Below are 16,767 nucleotides of genomic sequence, written 5' to 3' on the forward strand. Positions count from 1 at the left end.
TCCCTCCATATTCTGCATTTTTATGTTGTTATTGTTGTTGCTGGCGATGAAGACGGCGGGCGACTCACTTTCACCTTGCAATGTCGTTGCTGGTCGTTGGCTTAGTTTGTGTTTTGATTTTTGTTTCATTCAGAAATCTCAAGTCTAGGTTTGTCCATTTATTATGGCCTGCCCAGAAGCATATTGAGCTTGTGCTTCTGCTGCTGGTTAAATGTACTTTAGGGTTTCATTCAACTGCATATGGCCACAATCTGTGTTCCGATGTGTGTATGTATGTTAGGCGTAAGTTTAAGACAATACAAACACATCTGTTTGGCAGTGATGATGGCATTCTATTGTTGTTGTTAGATAGATGGACTGAACACTCCACGATTGCAAACAAATAAACTTGCCTAACAACCTACATACGTTGGATGTTGTTGCTTCTGGAACGAGGGTTTCTCTGAAAGTCAGATAGGTGTTTTGAACATATCAATTGGATGCAATGTTTTATCCGAGTAAAGGTATCGAAGCAAGGTAACATTTGTAAAACTTTCCAATCCCAATTCTTGGGTAAAAATTTATTTTTTCAAAAACAAATATTTTCAGTTATCCAAAAGACTCGATAAAAAGGTATAGTATGATAATAACTACAATGGATCTCTATCAATTATTATAAAAAAATCGTAAAGAACTCTGAGTTGTAGCGAAGTTCCCACACAAGGGTTCTTAAGAATAAGAGGCATTTTGAAATGGTGTACACACTTGGATCTAAAATGTGTACCATTTATAGAGAAAGGAACATTCTTGAAATTGTATCAATTATGGAGATATTTCAGTGTATTGACAACGTTGTGTCAAGTAATGACTGATTTGGTTAGAAGTTCAACTACTTACTGGGAACCCGAAACATAAATTTGTTGCTAATTTGGTTGAAACCTTTGAAATATCGAAAATTGGGAGGTACCGCTAGATTGGGGCTATACCAAAAAGTGGACCAACATTGACAATTTTGCGAGGAGTTAAATCACTCATTGAGAACCCGATATGTTTACAGCATTCGGTTGGAAAATTGAGACAAAGCCCGAAAAGCAGCAGTTACCGTTATATGGGGCTATACATAAACGTGGACAGATCATTTTCAATACTAGATATCATAGGAGTGTTACAATCATCTATGTCAAATTTAATTTATTTATAGTATAGACGTGTATTTTTAGGAGTTCAAATGTACCAAAAATTTTAAATTTTCCTAATATTGCAGTCGCTCTACAGATCACAATTAAAAGATTCTGCATGAGGTTGGAGTTTAGATAAGAGCAGAAGTCTAGCATTTTGACTGACCATTGGATTAAATTTAGCGGGCAAAAGGGCCCAAAACTTTTGTGTGAAATTATCGTACCGATTGAATGTCACCAGTCAAAAATCAGATGTAACATTTGCGTTATTTTTAAAACGAAACAACATATTAGAGTGTTGTAGGGTATCGCATGCTTCGACCCGCTTTACTATAGCCTTACCATAGCTTATTCCAACTAAGTTTGTCATTCCGTTTTTAACACCTGGAAATATTCTTGATCTGTATAAAATTCTATGTCGATTTACAGATGGATGTCCGTCTGTCTACCCCCCCGTCTATGGAAACCACTCTAGCTTCCGAATAAAAAGTAGTAGTAGTGGAGTTACTCAGATGTGTGTTTAGACCGTAGGACTTTTGGTATTGAAATTGGGCTTTATAACGATAGAACCGGGCTGTACCGATAGATTTAAGGGTTTTTGGGGGTATTTTAGTCATGATTTTAATCCAAATTCATAACTGGTACTAAAGTCTGTGACAGAAAATTCCTTGCGCAGGTCCACGCCTTAGCCTCCATATATCGGTACCTCCCTATATTCAGAAGTTTGATGATTTTAGCGACATTATTCACTATAATTGTTTCAAATTTCGTATTTGAAGATCGTAAAGAGTACTACAGCCTGTGACAGAAATTTGCCTGTGGAAGTCCACGTATATAGCTCCCATATAATGGTACTTCCCAATATTCAGAATTTTGATGTTTTTGAGACATTATTCAATAGTATTGCTTTAAGTTTCGCATTTTAATAGTGTTATGGCCTATGACAAAAAATGCCAATAGAGGTTCATGTTTCCGTATAGGACCCAACATAACGACAACTCCCTATACTCGGTATTTTATGACTTTTCAAGGATTTTTTTTGGAAAGTATGTCTGTCTTAAAATCCACTTTATATATCCACCTTATCAAATATGCTTTATATATCCACCTTTGTAAGCTCTCCGATATCATTCTCAATTTAAATAAAAAAATCCCCCTTGTAAGCTTCCGAAATTATTCTAAAAAAAAAAATATAAAAATCTACATAAACTATTAAATTTCAGAAATGTTAAATTAATTAGAAATTTCTCATAAAGGCTCTTTTAAAAATTGCATCAAAACTCCACTTTTTAGGGGGTCACCTTCATCTAGCTTTCAATTAAAAATCCACACTTCTAGACTCTCCAGAAACATCCAAATGTGATGGCTTTTGAATATTTTTAATTTCACCCTGATCTTGGCATATTAACACACATATATGCTGAAGATTTTAGCTTAATTTATTAAAAGTGGTCGTAGGAAGGAAAAACATTAAAAAGCGTTACCACTGTATTCCGTCATGTTGTATCGTAATTTAAAGTTGTATAATTACTTCTTTCATTTGAGCATACAAGACCTTGAATCGCAGATTTTATCAGACTCCGAATGTTCCTCATGTAAATTACTTAATTTCTTGACTATATCGCTCTAGCCAATATTTCTCAAACTTGCCATACCCCTGTCGTTTAACGAGTGCATCGTTTACCTTGGCGTTTCACTAAACAACCTTCACAACATTCTTTCTTTGGCATTCAACAGCCAGCCATGACCATGGTTACTAACTCCAGGTTTTCGTTTACTTTTTCGACCTTTTCCTTGTGTTTAGTTTGAAGAGTGCACATGGACAGTACCACATTAATGCCACAAATTCAATTTCAATTTCGTGGGGGAAGTGTTGTTGTTTTTGTTTTTAAATTGGTGCATGTGCCTTAAGTCTTTTGTGTTTATCACGTTTGCATCTTAAGTCTTTGCTCTCTTCGCATCTACTATTCATCGTTTTATTTTGAAAGTAATTTCATTGCTTTTGTTTTGGTTTCCAAAAAAAAAAGTTTCCTAACCGTGCTCAATTCTCTCATCTTTCTCTTCTCGTCTCTTTCTCTCTGAACAATAAAGGGAGAGTTGTTGGTTGGCTTTTACAAAAGAAAGCTTTATTTTACTTTCATTTAGTTTGTTTATTACTCCGTATTTTTTAATCATATTCCTTACCCTCTCTTTGAGTTGGTTTCTTTGTTTGTTGATTTTTTTCTTCGTTTTGGCCCAACTCCGTTAATGCGTCCAAATGACGTCAGCTAAAGATTTCATAACTTATGTTTTTTGTTTTTGTTTTGTACAATTCATGAATTTCTTCTGGCTGTTACCGATTGTGGTATCTGTTAATGTTTTTGGGGAGATATAAGGGGAATTTATATTTGTTGTATTTTTTTGTTTCATTCTATACACAAGTGATGGTGGTGTTTTTTTTTGTGGTTTCTTTTGCTTTATGGCCGCGCCATTTCATAGTGATACGACCTTGTCTTTTTATCTTTGTATGTGTGTGTCTGTGTGCGTGAAATGCAAATTTGATACCATCTTTGAAGATAATTTGTATGTTTATGTCTCCATTCGTGGAATTCTATAATATCTTCTATTATACAATCTTAAGTTTTTGAGTTTATGTAATAAATAGTTGATCAATTCATTAATCCAAAGTAGTTCTTACTCACCTCGGGTATTCTACGAACGAATTCTTCTTCGGTTAATTGCAACAGAGCCGCTCCACTCTCATTGAATTTATTTTCCAAATTCTCAATAATTGGCAAATCGAATTGTTGTATGGTGGATCGTAACCATGCATGAACTTGTTGTGGTGTCCAATCAGAGGGATCTAGAAAATAAAATTTCATATTAAGTATCGTTAAAATAAAGCTATGCAGAACTAAAATGTGACCTTCTAGCCTAGCCGTTAGTTTGAGTCATTCAAATAAGACTTATAACAATAAAATATGAAAAACCAGGCCACTAATTGGTATGTTAAGGTCATTGTAGTTCAAACCATATACGTGACTCAAAGTGTGAATTCGTTTGCAGAGCATTTATTAACATTTTCACTATGATTCATTGCTAATCAATCATAAGAAATCTAAAGTAGTTTATTTTTTTATTTTAATTTGAAAAGATAAAAAATACGAACAAACTCTTATTGTGATAGAAGGCAATACAATTACATTAAATTTGACCACACTCATTACGCTACATGTTTTAGCACATCTATCGCCATTAATCGCTCTGGGTATATTGATATTACTCTGGTCTCGGAAAAATAATTCTTAAGACAGTAAAGAAAGGCCAAAAGTCGGGCAGGACCGACTTATGATACCGTACACCACTTTTCATATTTAGTAGAGATTCTCGTAACAAATATAGGTTGATATTGGGAATTTGTGTGAAGTAGATCATACGAACAATGATCGTTTTTGAATGTTTAGTATGGCTTTAGATCAATTATAATTGGAGAACAAAAGTAACTAATATATGGGATTATGCTTTATCACTTTTTTTGCACAATGAACGTGAAATCGGATAAAAAAATATATGGGTGCAACATCCAAATCTGAGCCAATCTCTAAAAAAATTAGCACATATATTTCCATACTGTATCTAATTGCTTGCAACAAATATCGTTGTTTTAGAGAGTATATTACGGCTGTGGGGAACAAAAATGGTAGCAACAACATAAATAGGAGCTATAGCTATATGAGAACCGAATTTGACACACTTGCTTCCAGGTTAAATTCGGTCATATGTGCCAAAATCTACTGCACTTATATTAACCATTTAGTGCACAAAAAAAAAACGGATAGAGATAAATATGTGACCTATACACAAATCTGAACCGATCTCAAATCTCAGGGTGAGATGAAAAAACTGCAACCAAATTCAGACTGCTGTCATTTCTAAGCCGACAGCTGTTAAAATTATTCCAGTGACAGCTCATTATATTGTTTATAAGCGTACAAAAGCATTTTGGTGAGAATTTTCCAGAAAAAAAGTTATTCGTGATGGAATTCAAGCGAGATGGTGTGATTTCTTTATATTTGGCTGGAAAACCACAAGTGGGTATCGTTAGAGCACTCCAGCATTTAAATGTGAATAAATCTTTTGTGTCTCGTACCATCGTAGCCCGACGTCAAAGAAGTGGACGGAAGAAAACAGCAACATCAGCAGAAATGGTTCGAAAAGTAAAGAAGCGAACTGATCGAAGCCCGCGTCGCAGTGGTCGAAAAATGGCTCGTGAGCTGAACATATCGCAATAAATAGACTGAAAAGAACTAAAGAGTTGCTTCGCTTGGCCGAAAGTGGTGAACTGCTGAATTTGGTTTTCTCCGATGAGAAAACATTCGTTGTCCAGCAGTTTGTAAACAAACAAAATGATCGTGTTTACTTGCCAAAGAGGTCAACTGAAAATGTGCACCTTCAGTTGGCCACCTGAACTCAAGCACCGGCCATGGTGATCTCTCCGCTCGTAATTTACCGTAGCATCAGAATAAATGCCGAATATTACCGCGAAAATATTCTGAAAGGGGTGTATTAAAGCCTTGGACAGGCAAACATTTTGGCCGCAGACCTTGGACATTCCAATTCGACTCAGCACCTTCGCACTCAGCACACGCCACCCAAGAATGGTTACAAAATGAGGTTCCTTCCTTCATTTCCAGCGCACAATGACCAAGCGCTTCGCCGGGAATGGGCCAACCGCAGAGCAACATTCGGGCAGCGAGTGACCGTTTTATTGGCCGTTTGAAGAACATAATTCGTGCCAAAGATGACCAATTCGAACAAATCTAAACTTATTCTAAAATTTTATGATATTTTCGACATTTTTGCTTTCATTCAGTAAAATTTAAAAAAGAATTAAAAATTATGGCATTTGACTTTGTTGCAGTTTTTTATCTCACCCTATATCTAAACTTTGACCGATTTCCTCCAATTTCAATAGGGCATGTACTTGGGCCAAACAAATGACTTGTGCAAATTGTATTTGGATCTGGAAATAAATGCGACTTGTACTTTGACACTCGGATGGTCGGAAGGACTTGTGATGTGATTCTATGCAGATCATCAAAAAGAACTGTGAGTCTATCTCGTTTCCTTTTGCCTGTTACATAAAAATGAAAAGACATAGTATTCTCACAACCTTGTGGTATAGGAAATAACAACTAGGTCATAAATCATAAGAAGGAAATAAAAACACAAAGTTTGGCCGGTAAAAAAAATATCGTGATTTAAGTTATATATATATATACATATATATATATATATATATATATATATATATATATATATATATATATATATGTACAAATTACACTGTAAAAATATATAAATGTTCTAACACTAGAAGCTGGTGGATGGCTAAAAAACGCTAATATTCCGACGTTTTCCCATGTCTTGCAAATTCGCTATTTTGAGCTCCCAACGATTTGAAAATTTGATGAAAAAAACTATCATATTATCAGGCCCATACCTACTAAGTCGTTAAAAATCGCAATTTGCTCCCGAAGCCAAAGTTTTGGTTCCTGCCATTATGTATAAAAATCGCTGACACCTAAAATCAATAAAACCTCATCTTCAAGGTTTAATGTCTTTTAGAAAATTTTGCGGAATTTTAGTAAACAATCAACTGAAAAAATTTACCCAAGATCTTAGAACATATTAAGTAGTTAGGAGTGGATTTTAAAGGTCAAAAATGGTAAAATGGCTTTAGGTTTTGATGTATTGATGCCAATCCTTTAAAAATACAAGGAAATAGTCAACTAAAAAATTGCGTCTAAGATCTTAATAAACAACTGTCTAGAATTTCCAAGAAACGATCAAAATGGGAAAAAAACAAAACTTATTACAAATTTATACATTTGTTTCTTAGGATTTAGTGTATACGATACGATTACTTTTGTATGACTATATTTAAAGGATTTTTCGAAAGATTTGACATTTTTTATACTACCCACTAAACCAATTCTCAGGTAATTATATTTTCGAAAGGATAAGATCACTCACCTTGAGATATTTGCAATTTAGCGCAGATAGCATCGGCCTCACGTTTGGCATGTTCCAAAGCCAATGAAATGACCGGTTCGAAATTATCACGAACCTCTTCCAGGGCACCAATAAACGAATCCAGAGCCAAAGGTTTCAGATTGTGTTTCCTCTGGAACGTTGTATCCTCCAAATATTCACGTAATACTTGGTGGTCCGTTGGACATTGGAAATGCCGTTGGGCCGATACCTGTGCACGGTTGGATGGCACTGTTGTGTCTGTTCTGTTCGAGGGGGAGTTTTTCAAATCTTGAAACGTTTCAACATCCGAATCGAAAGGTTCTGATTTGAAATCGAAACCAACACTGCTGCTGGCACTGCTGCTAGCCGAATGTGGTGTGGGTGTATCACAGCTGGATTCTGGCGGGGAGGGTGGCAAAATGTGCAATTGTTCTTGTTTGATTGAGGGACACGGTGAGCAGGCTGTGCCATACAGGGAGTTGTGTGAAGATCCCAAAGATTCGTAGCAACCGGAAAATTGTGTTTGGGGAAAAGCGTATTCGGATTGAGCTGGGCTAGATTGTGGCGATGGATAGATATGCGCGGGATATGCGGGTGGCGGAGCAATGAGTTGTTGTTGCTGTTGTTGTCGTTGTTGTTGCTGATTATTAGCGGGAAAATAACTCTGATAGATTTGTTCCTGCTTGATCGTATTTAGTGAGGGGCACGAAGACCACGTCTGTTCCACCTTAATATCGGGCACGGTTAACAATTGCGTATTTGTGTGATCCGTCGCCGTTTTGTCGAAATTGAAAACTGTCGTTGGTATACTATCTATGAGATTTGTCGATGAATGAGGAGCATTCGTTACTGCCGGTACATGTGATGATGATTGCGGTTCGGCTTTTGTTGTGTTTGTAGCTGTGTCAGCACAGCAATCTTGAGGTAGTAGCGATAGATCAAAATTATCAGTATATGTGGCATAGGGATCGTTCGTTGTTGTTGTTGTTGCTGTGCTGTTATTCGCAGCGGAGAAATGTTGTTGTTCCTCTTGCTGTAGTTCCAATTTAAAATTAAAATTACTTTGGACTGGCACTGATGCAGTGGAAATAGATGGGGGATTTTGTACTACTAAGCAGCCTGTCTGCGGCATCTGTAACGATAAGAAAATTTGCAAGAAACGAAATTGTTATTAAATGTTTTATTAGAAACAAACAACATTTAAAAATGGGTATAAATATATAGTTGGCTTCTAAAGCGTTTGAATGACGAGTGTATTTTTTGTTTTGCCCAGCAGGTCGTTGCTCTTAATGATGTCGTCGTTAATTAACACTTTTGGAGTTTGGTGGTACCAAATGACGACAACAAAAACGAAGCTAGTTTTGAGTTGGTGAGGTGTGCAAAAAACAGCGTGTAAAAAAAGTAAAGAAGTTTTACAATTTATGTTTGAGCGTTACGAGAGCCTATTAGCAGTTTCTATATCCTGGATCAAAAATTGGGGTATAAATTGGTTACAAAACTGTATTAGAAGGTGTAACTATCAGATAAGTTTTACAGATCAGAGACACCTGGAAATGTATTATAGAGTAAAGATTTTGTACTTAAAAGGTTTTTAGTACATTCCAAAATTGTAGAGAAGTTCTGAGTAGCACATAATTTTTTACAACCTGGATGACCCGGTAGTGTTAAATAAAAATGAGTTATTGGTATAGAGCATTGAGATAAGGAAGGGATTTTGAAAATTCATGTTATAGAACAGTGTTGGCATGTTTGTTCGGGATACCATAGTATTTTGTTGTTGTAAAATGGTCAGGCTTAATCCCATTATCGTTGTTTTCATAAAAACAACGTTCGTTTATTGGTGGAGAAAGATGGTAATGTTTACCAGGGGATAAGGCAGGGAATACCTAGGTTTCAGAAAGAACCACCAATCCTCATCAGTTCCTTATTGATATGATATATAGATTTCCCTATTGATATAGAGATTTGAAATGAAGAAAGGGTTTTAGAAGTTCGAAAGAAGATGTACAAAAATCTCATTGATGTTTGTAGAACAAATAAAGTAAAGGGCTAAGTACATAAGAAGCTTGAAGTCATGGCTAGGCATATTTTGTGACATTTCGCAAAGGGATTACAGAGCCGCACTAAAATCCAGCCGTCGTTTTCCATTATAATTTGACATTAATGTGCCTAGCTATGACTTCAAGCTTCTTATGTACTTAGCCCTTAATTATTATGAAAAAAATGTTATCTGAATTTCAGTTTTGTGTCGATTTTTGAAAGGCAGGCGTACAGATGTACCGAATGGTTCTAAATTTTGTACCACTGATAAACAATTATTGTAAGTGGGATATAGACCCACATATCTCTTTATAGAATAACATTCTGAGCCGATTTATGCATGCCCTTTCGTCTGTCCATGTATATTCCGAGTCGATTTCTGCATGCCCCTTCGTCTATCCACGCATTTCTCTAAAAAAAGCAGAGACCGCATATATTGTCTTATTGAGATGAAATTTTCCACAAATAATTTGTTTGAAATTGGTGATAATCGAATCAGATTTGGATATGGTGTAATTCGATTTCATAAGTATTGAGCGCCAAATTAAAATACCAGTCCAAATCAAATGAATTTTAACACAGAAGGCCAAGTTCAGTCCAGAAGATTGTCTGGTAATTTTGGTGAATAACGGTTCAAATTTAGATATAGCTTCCATATGCATTTTCGTCCGATTTCAATTTTATTGTGTACCATATGTCTAATATTCGTCCAAATGGGATAGGTTTCGCCACATCCGATCGAATTCAGCCCAGATGCATGTACTTCAAATTTGGTTCAGATATAGCTCCCATATATACGTTTCATCCGATTTGGGGTTTAATGTGGAGTAATATGCACTGCACAACAATTGTATTTTAAATCAGATACACCCCAAAAATACATTTGCCAAATTTCATCAAGATCAGTTCAGATTTAGATATAGATGCAAATGGTGTAAATGGTTGAGGGAAGAAGATGAGCAAAGCAGTTAGTACCATTTGGTAATATTATTATTAGTTTTAGTATTTTCCAATTTGTTAGAATAATTAATGCAGGGAGAGATGAAAAAACTGCAACCGATTTCAGACTGCTGTCATTTTTAAGCCACTCGTCCAACAGCTGTTAAAATTAATCCAGTGACAGCTCATTATATTGGTTACAAGCGTACTAAAGCATTTAGGTTTGAATTTGACAGAAGAAAGTTATTCGTGATGGAATTCAAGCGTGAAATATGTGCCTGGAAAAATACAAGTGGCTATCGTTAGAGCACTCCAGCCAAAAAATGGCTCGTGAGCTGAACATATCGCAATATTCCATTCCGCAAATATTGAAAAATGAGCTGGTGGTGAAGCCATTGAAACTTCAAAAAGTGCAAGAACTTACTCCGCAACAGAAAGAAAATAGACTCAAAAGTGCTAAAGAGTTGCTTCGCTTGGCCGAAAGTGGTGAACTGCCGAATTTGGTTTTCACCGATGAGAAAACATTCGTTGTCCAACAGTTTGTAAGGAAACAAAATTATTGTGTTCACTTGCCAAAGAGGTCAGCTGAAAATGTGCACCTTCGTTTGGCCACCAGAATTCAAGCGCCAGTCATGGTGATGGTATGGGCCGCCATAACAGCCGGTGGTCACTCTCCGCTCGTATTAATTGACAGTGGGATCAGAATAAATGCCGAAATTTTTCGCGAAAATAATTTGGAAGGGCCGCAGACCTTGGACATTCCAAAAGAACTCAGCACCATCGCACTCAACACGCACCACCCAAGAATAGTTAGAAAATAAGGTTCCTCGCTTCATATCCAGCGCACAATGGCCACCAAAATCTCGGATACCAATCCGTTGGACTATTGTGTCTAGAGTATTTTGGAATAATCGATTACCTCAAGCAAGTGATCCGCCGGAATGGGCCAAAATACCGCAAAGCAACATTCGGGCAGTGTGTGACGGTTTCATTGGGTCGTGCCAATGGTGACAAAGTCGAACAAATCTAAACTTATTCTAAAATTTGATGCTATTTCCGACATCTTTTGCTTTCATTCAATAAAATTTAAAAAAAATAAAATAAAATAAAAATTAAATAAAAGTAATATCGAAAGGTACTGTTATATGGTTATAAGTAGACCTATATATACAATGTTTAGCCACCACAGATAAAACCCATTTTAAACTACAAAAATATAAAAATTGAGATAAGCGCAAAACTCAGAAAAAACAAATAAGCAAAGTCGTGCTGGGCCGAGCATTTGATACCCTACAACACTACAATATAGTAGAAGTCCCCTTATGTCCAAATCCATTTTGGGATTGTTCGTGTCCTTTGGTTTCTATTTGTATCCTTTATAACGGCTGCAAAATCAGGAACATTTTGTTGTTGTTGTCCATTTCAACCCCTAAATATGTTGCGGACATTTTTAAAAACAATTGACCTAGCCCTTCTGAGCCTAACCTGCCCCTATGAAAATTTTCGCGAGGATCGGATGATAATTGCAATCTGTATATAATAACTCCAACCTGTATGGTAAGGTAAAAAATTATTACAAAATGTATACTTCAATATTATAAGTCAAATTGAAACAATAGTATGCGTTAAAAAATACGAAAAAATATATCCAAAACAAGTAAGCAAAGGCTACAGTCGAGCGTGGCCGACCGTTGAATACCCTACAACACTATAATAAACGATACAGATTATATAGGCGAGATACTCGAAAGAATTCCACAAGATATTGTGACAAATTATAAAAGAAAACCATCAGGTTTCGTTCTCTAATTTTCGAATAATAGCAACTTAAACTAATTTGCTCATTTCCAATTTATTGGTAGATGTTGCACGTAAATGGTCTTCCTAGATCTGGAACCAATATTTCCCAAAGACCTATAATCTCTCAGAAGTGGCAAAAGATTAACATCTATTATTTGTTTTTGACTGAAACGCATCTATATGAGATACAGACATTTGACTATATTCTTCAACGAAATAGTCAGAAGTGCGTCTTTTCTGTATTTCTGAATTCTCCAAAACGTCACTGTAATGGACATTATCGTATTTTGTCGACATAAGTTGGCAAACTATTTCACACATTGAATATTTTTGGATAGCCATCCAAAACTGCTTGGCTTTTGCAATGTCCGGTAACCCCCATTCAAATGTGCGTGAGGATCGGGCGATAATTACGACCTGCTGACTATTTTACAGTTTTTTGTTCTATTTCAACCCCTAAATATATGGCGATCATCTCCAAAAATAGTAGGCTTCTATTCTGACCCTCATCTTATCCCCATGCAGAATTTCGTAAGGATCGGGCCATAAATGCGATCTGTATATGATATCCTGATATCCTAACTACTTAGTTTTGTTAGCTGCAGAAATATTACCAAATGTTTAATTCAAAATGAAAATATGCCAAAAATATGACAAAATTGAAAAAATATGAGAAAATTTACAAAATCAATATTTTCATCTTTAGAGAGATATTTTTATGCGATTTTTTAGACGTTTTTTCTTTCCTGCCAAGAGGCCATTCTAAATTAATGAGAACTGTCGAAATCAGTTCAGCCGTTCTCGACATATAACAGATCTTTCAAGCATATCTTCTTTGATAGACATATATATGGCACATATTTTTCTCTATATCCGATTTGTTGGATGTTAACATCGATGTAAAGATCAGAAGTAACCTTGTCATGGCTTTGTGGTTTCGCCGGGATTTAAAATATTCGCGGTTTAATGAAAATTTTTAATTTTTTCAACACAAAAGATATGGTCTATTTTACCCTCTAAATATTATCCGATGTCCACCCAAATTGGTAGGCTTCTTCCCCGCCCTAAACTCTAGCTACATGCGAAATTCCGTGTTGATTGGTCTATAACTGCGATCTGTAGAGCAACTGGAAAATCAAGAAATTTTTCAGTATTTGGTCCATTTCAACCCCTAAATATTATGCGATCATCTCCAAAAGAAATAGGGTTCTATTCTGACCCTAGCCCCACCTTCATTCTAAATTTCGTGAAGATCGGGCCATAATTGCGACCTGTAGAGTGATTACAAATTAACATGGACAGACGGACAGACGGACGGACGGACATACATAGCTAGATCGACTCAGCTCGGCGAGCTAGGAAGATCCATATATACTTTACTATATGGGAAACCAATATTTCGAGGTGTTACATAAATTCTGGCCCAATCAAACTTATAATACCCCCAACACATAGTGTTGTAGGGTATAAATACTTCAAAATATATATTAGCTTCGTTATTGGCATTTTTTTATGAGATTTTTGTAGATTATATCCTTTAATGAGAGCATTCTGAATTGGCCAATCCCCTTCCTTTGTATATACACATTGAATATATTTTACTATATATATCCGATATATTTACTATCGGCATCTACGTAACGCTCATAATTGAACTTTTCGTATATTTGTGATTTTGCGGGATTAAAAATATTTGCTGTTTAATGGAAAATTTTAATTTTATTAAACACCACTTTTACCGTCTATTTCACAAACTAATATAACCCGAAGATCATCCAAATTGGAAGGCTTCTGACCACGCGTTAAACTCTAGTCCCATGATAACTTCCGCGTCGATTGGTCTATAATTGCGGCCAGTAAAGCTAATGGGAAATTATTCAGTTTTTGGTCCATTTCAACCTCTAAATATTACGCGATCATCTTCAAAAGACTTCTGACGATAACCCCACCGGGCCATAATTGCGACCTGTAGAGTGATTACAAATTAACATGGACAGACGGACGGACATACATAGCTAGATCGACTCAGCTCGACGAGATAGGAAGATCCATATATACTTTCCTATGTGTGAAACCAATGTTTCGAGGTGTTACATAATTTTTGGCCCAATCAAACTTATAATACACCCAGCACATACAGGGTTGCCCATATTCGACGGACCCATCTGGCAACGCCATAACTTTTGACAGAGATGTCACATCGCTTAATGACATACCGCGTTTGAAGCGTCAGTCCAAGCAGATTTTTACCATGAACCAATACACGCCACGCGAGCGCTCTGAAATTTACATTCAACAGAAGAAGTCAATTGTGAAAACTCAACGTGCTTTTAAAACATTAAAAAATATGAGAAGTGCGCCTTCTAAGAACACCATTAAGTGTTTATACGAACAATTTTCGACTGGTAAGGCTCTTTCTAATCCGAAAAGGCCATATAAAAGTCGACCAGGGCGATCGGCCGAGAATATCGCTGACGTACGAGCCAGTGTTGAGAGGTCCCCAAGAACATCCCAAAAACGCCATTCTCAGCAGTTGGGCATGGCTCGGTCCACTTTACAACGGATTATTCGCATTGATTTGCATTTGTTCCCGTACAAAATTCAATTGACGCAAAGAATGTTGCCTGCGGACAAGCCTCGTCGATTGGAATGGGACCAAAGAGTCATCGAAATGGCCGAAGATGACGAGCAATATTGGAACAAAATTATCATGTCCGATGAAGCCCATTTCACATTGAATGGGACCGTAAATAAGCAAACAATTTGTTCCGGGCCCTTTGATGTCGAAAAGTGGTGATTTGGACTGGCCACCGCGTTCGCCCGATTTGACGCCGCCTGACTTTTTCCTGTGGGGATATTTGAAGTCAAAGGTTTACGTTAACAAGCCAAGGACCGTAGAAGAGCTCAAGGACAACATTCGTGAAGAAATAGCAGCTATTCCGACCGAAATGTTGGCAAAAATGATGGAAAATGCAGCAAAAAGGGCACAATACGTCATCAACGCCAGAGGCGGCCATTTGAGAGATATCATATTCAAAAATTGATGTAAACAAATCTACTTGGAACAAATTAAATGATTAACATTGTCAACCGCCAAATTTTTATTTTTTTCTTTGTTTTTTAAAAAAAAACATGGGTCCGTCGAATATGGGCAACCCTGTATTGTTGTATAGTATAAAACATTTTAAATTTAGTTTGAGAAGTTCCGAATGAAATGACAAATTGATTATATACAGATTGAAAAGTTTAAATATTTCCCCGTTCAGAATTTTTACTCTACTAGTTATTTTGCGTTTCTTCCACCACTACTTGAATATTTTTAACCAATTTAGTTTTGCAATTCATTATTCCAATTGAAGAAGAAGAAAAAAAAAACAAATATTCATTACTTACCAAAATGAGTAGCAAGAAGTGACGTTAGTCAATATGTTATTGAAAATTAAAAAGAACTAACAAAGCGCCAGACCAAAACTCTACAAATCATTGACCTCTTATACAGTATGGATACCACAACCCCGAAACATTTTCAAAAGTTATTTCGCTACATTTACTTTTAACGTTTCTTTTCGACATTCGTATATATATTTTTGTTAACAATATAAATATATTTATCACCTTTGATATAGAAACTATTTGAACTTAAATAATAACTTTTGGTATCACAATAATTTGATTTTTTTGTTCGTTACGATCACCAATTAAAATCGATATTATTTTTACATTTTATTTTTACTCTTGAAATTTTTCGTTATGTTACACGCTTAACCGGCAAAAACAAACTAAACTAATAAATATGAAGGCTAACATTTATCAAGCTTTTACTAGCTTCAAACTTTGGATTTTACAGCTGGCCAATCAAGAACTAACCAAGTTGTCAGTCAGCTTGCCTGCTTACGCCGATCGGCCTCTCGGACCCACACTTTAGCTGCTAGAACATGGCATTGTGAAGGAAAAAACCCTAATAAAATTGCAAAATAGAGACAAAAACCCAACAAACTACGACAACAACAAAAACAATTTGTGTACAATGTAGCTAGCAAAACAAAAGCCCCGATTGATGACGTTGTGGATGCTGAAAAGGTTACTTACCGTATCTCTGGCGTAGCTGACACAGAAACAAAAAACTCACATTTACGTCTGTGACGTTACAACTTTTGTTTTAAATTAGATGAGAACATTAGCAATAAATGAAAATCCCAAACAAGTTGGGTGAGTGTTAAGCCAGTGAAAAAAAAACCTTTTAACTAATGTGATCTACAATAGATTTAATTGTCAGTTATTTTTATAATTCATTAATTATGGTTGGGGAAAATGTAAGTCATTAGGGTAAACATTGTATATTAACACCATGATAATTTTGTTTAGAGAAAGAGAAAGAAAACATAGGTCATTTCCACAGCATGTATTGGTTCATATCGGTCAATTTACTTGTCAATACTTAATAAATCGGACTTATAATATTGTATTAAAATATATTTTAAGTCCGTAGAAAATGTCAACGATTTGTTTCATATATCTCTTATATAACGGCCTCACCAGGTTTAAAGTACTTTTGGGGAGTTTAACTATATTTTTCAACGGATCTGCACTGATTGCCGTCATTTTGGGCCAGCTTGAAGAGGAGGGTATATTAACTTTGTCATTCACAGATTTGCATAAAAATTAGTATTTGTAGGTCATATTGGGTACTAGCTCCGGTGGCAAAACATTGTATGCATAGGTCCAGGTTTTTGTACAGCCGCCATCTAACGGTACCTCTCGATATTCGGTGTTTTGATGATTTTTGCCACATTTTTTTCACGAATTTGTCTAAAAA

At 35.9% G+C, this 16,767-nt stretch overlaps 1 protein-coding gene across 3 annotated transcripts in view; it reads right to left on the reverse strand.

Annotated features, from left to right (window-relative positions):
- LOC101888454 (DNA-binding protein D-ETS-4) overlaps positions 1–16,767 on the reverse strand; it is a 100,225-nt gene that overhangs the window by 7,279 nt on the left and 76,179 nt on the right. Inside the window, exons 1-3 of one of the 3 annotated variants that reach the window (XM_059126547.1) lie at positions 15,567–15,712; positions 7,173–8,304; positions 3,839–3,999 (exon numbers count right to left, since the gene is read on the reverse strand). In XM_059126547.1, the coding sequence (XP_058982530.1) occupies positions 3,839–3,999; positions 7,173–8,304 (1,293 nt within the window). In that variant the 5' untranslated portion in view covers positions 15,567–15,712. Of the gene's footprint in view, positions 1–3,838; positions 4,000–7,172; positions 8,305–15,344; positions 15,538–15,566; positions 15,713–16,767 lie in introns of those variants that run through there. The other 2 variants (XM_059126546.1, XM_059126545.1) reach the window with 2 other exon arrangements.

The sequence above is a fragment of the Musca domestica genome, unplaced genomic scaffold, assembly GCF_030504385.1.
Source record: "Musca domestica strain aabys unplaced genomic scaffold, Musca_domestica.polishedcontigs.V.1.1 395, whole genome shotgun sequence".
Classification (NCBI taxonomy): Eukaryota; Metazoa; Arthropoda; class Insecta; order Diptera; family Muscidae; genus Musca; species Musca domestica.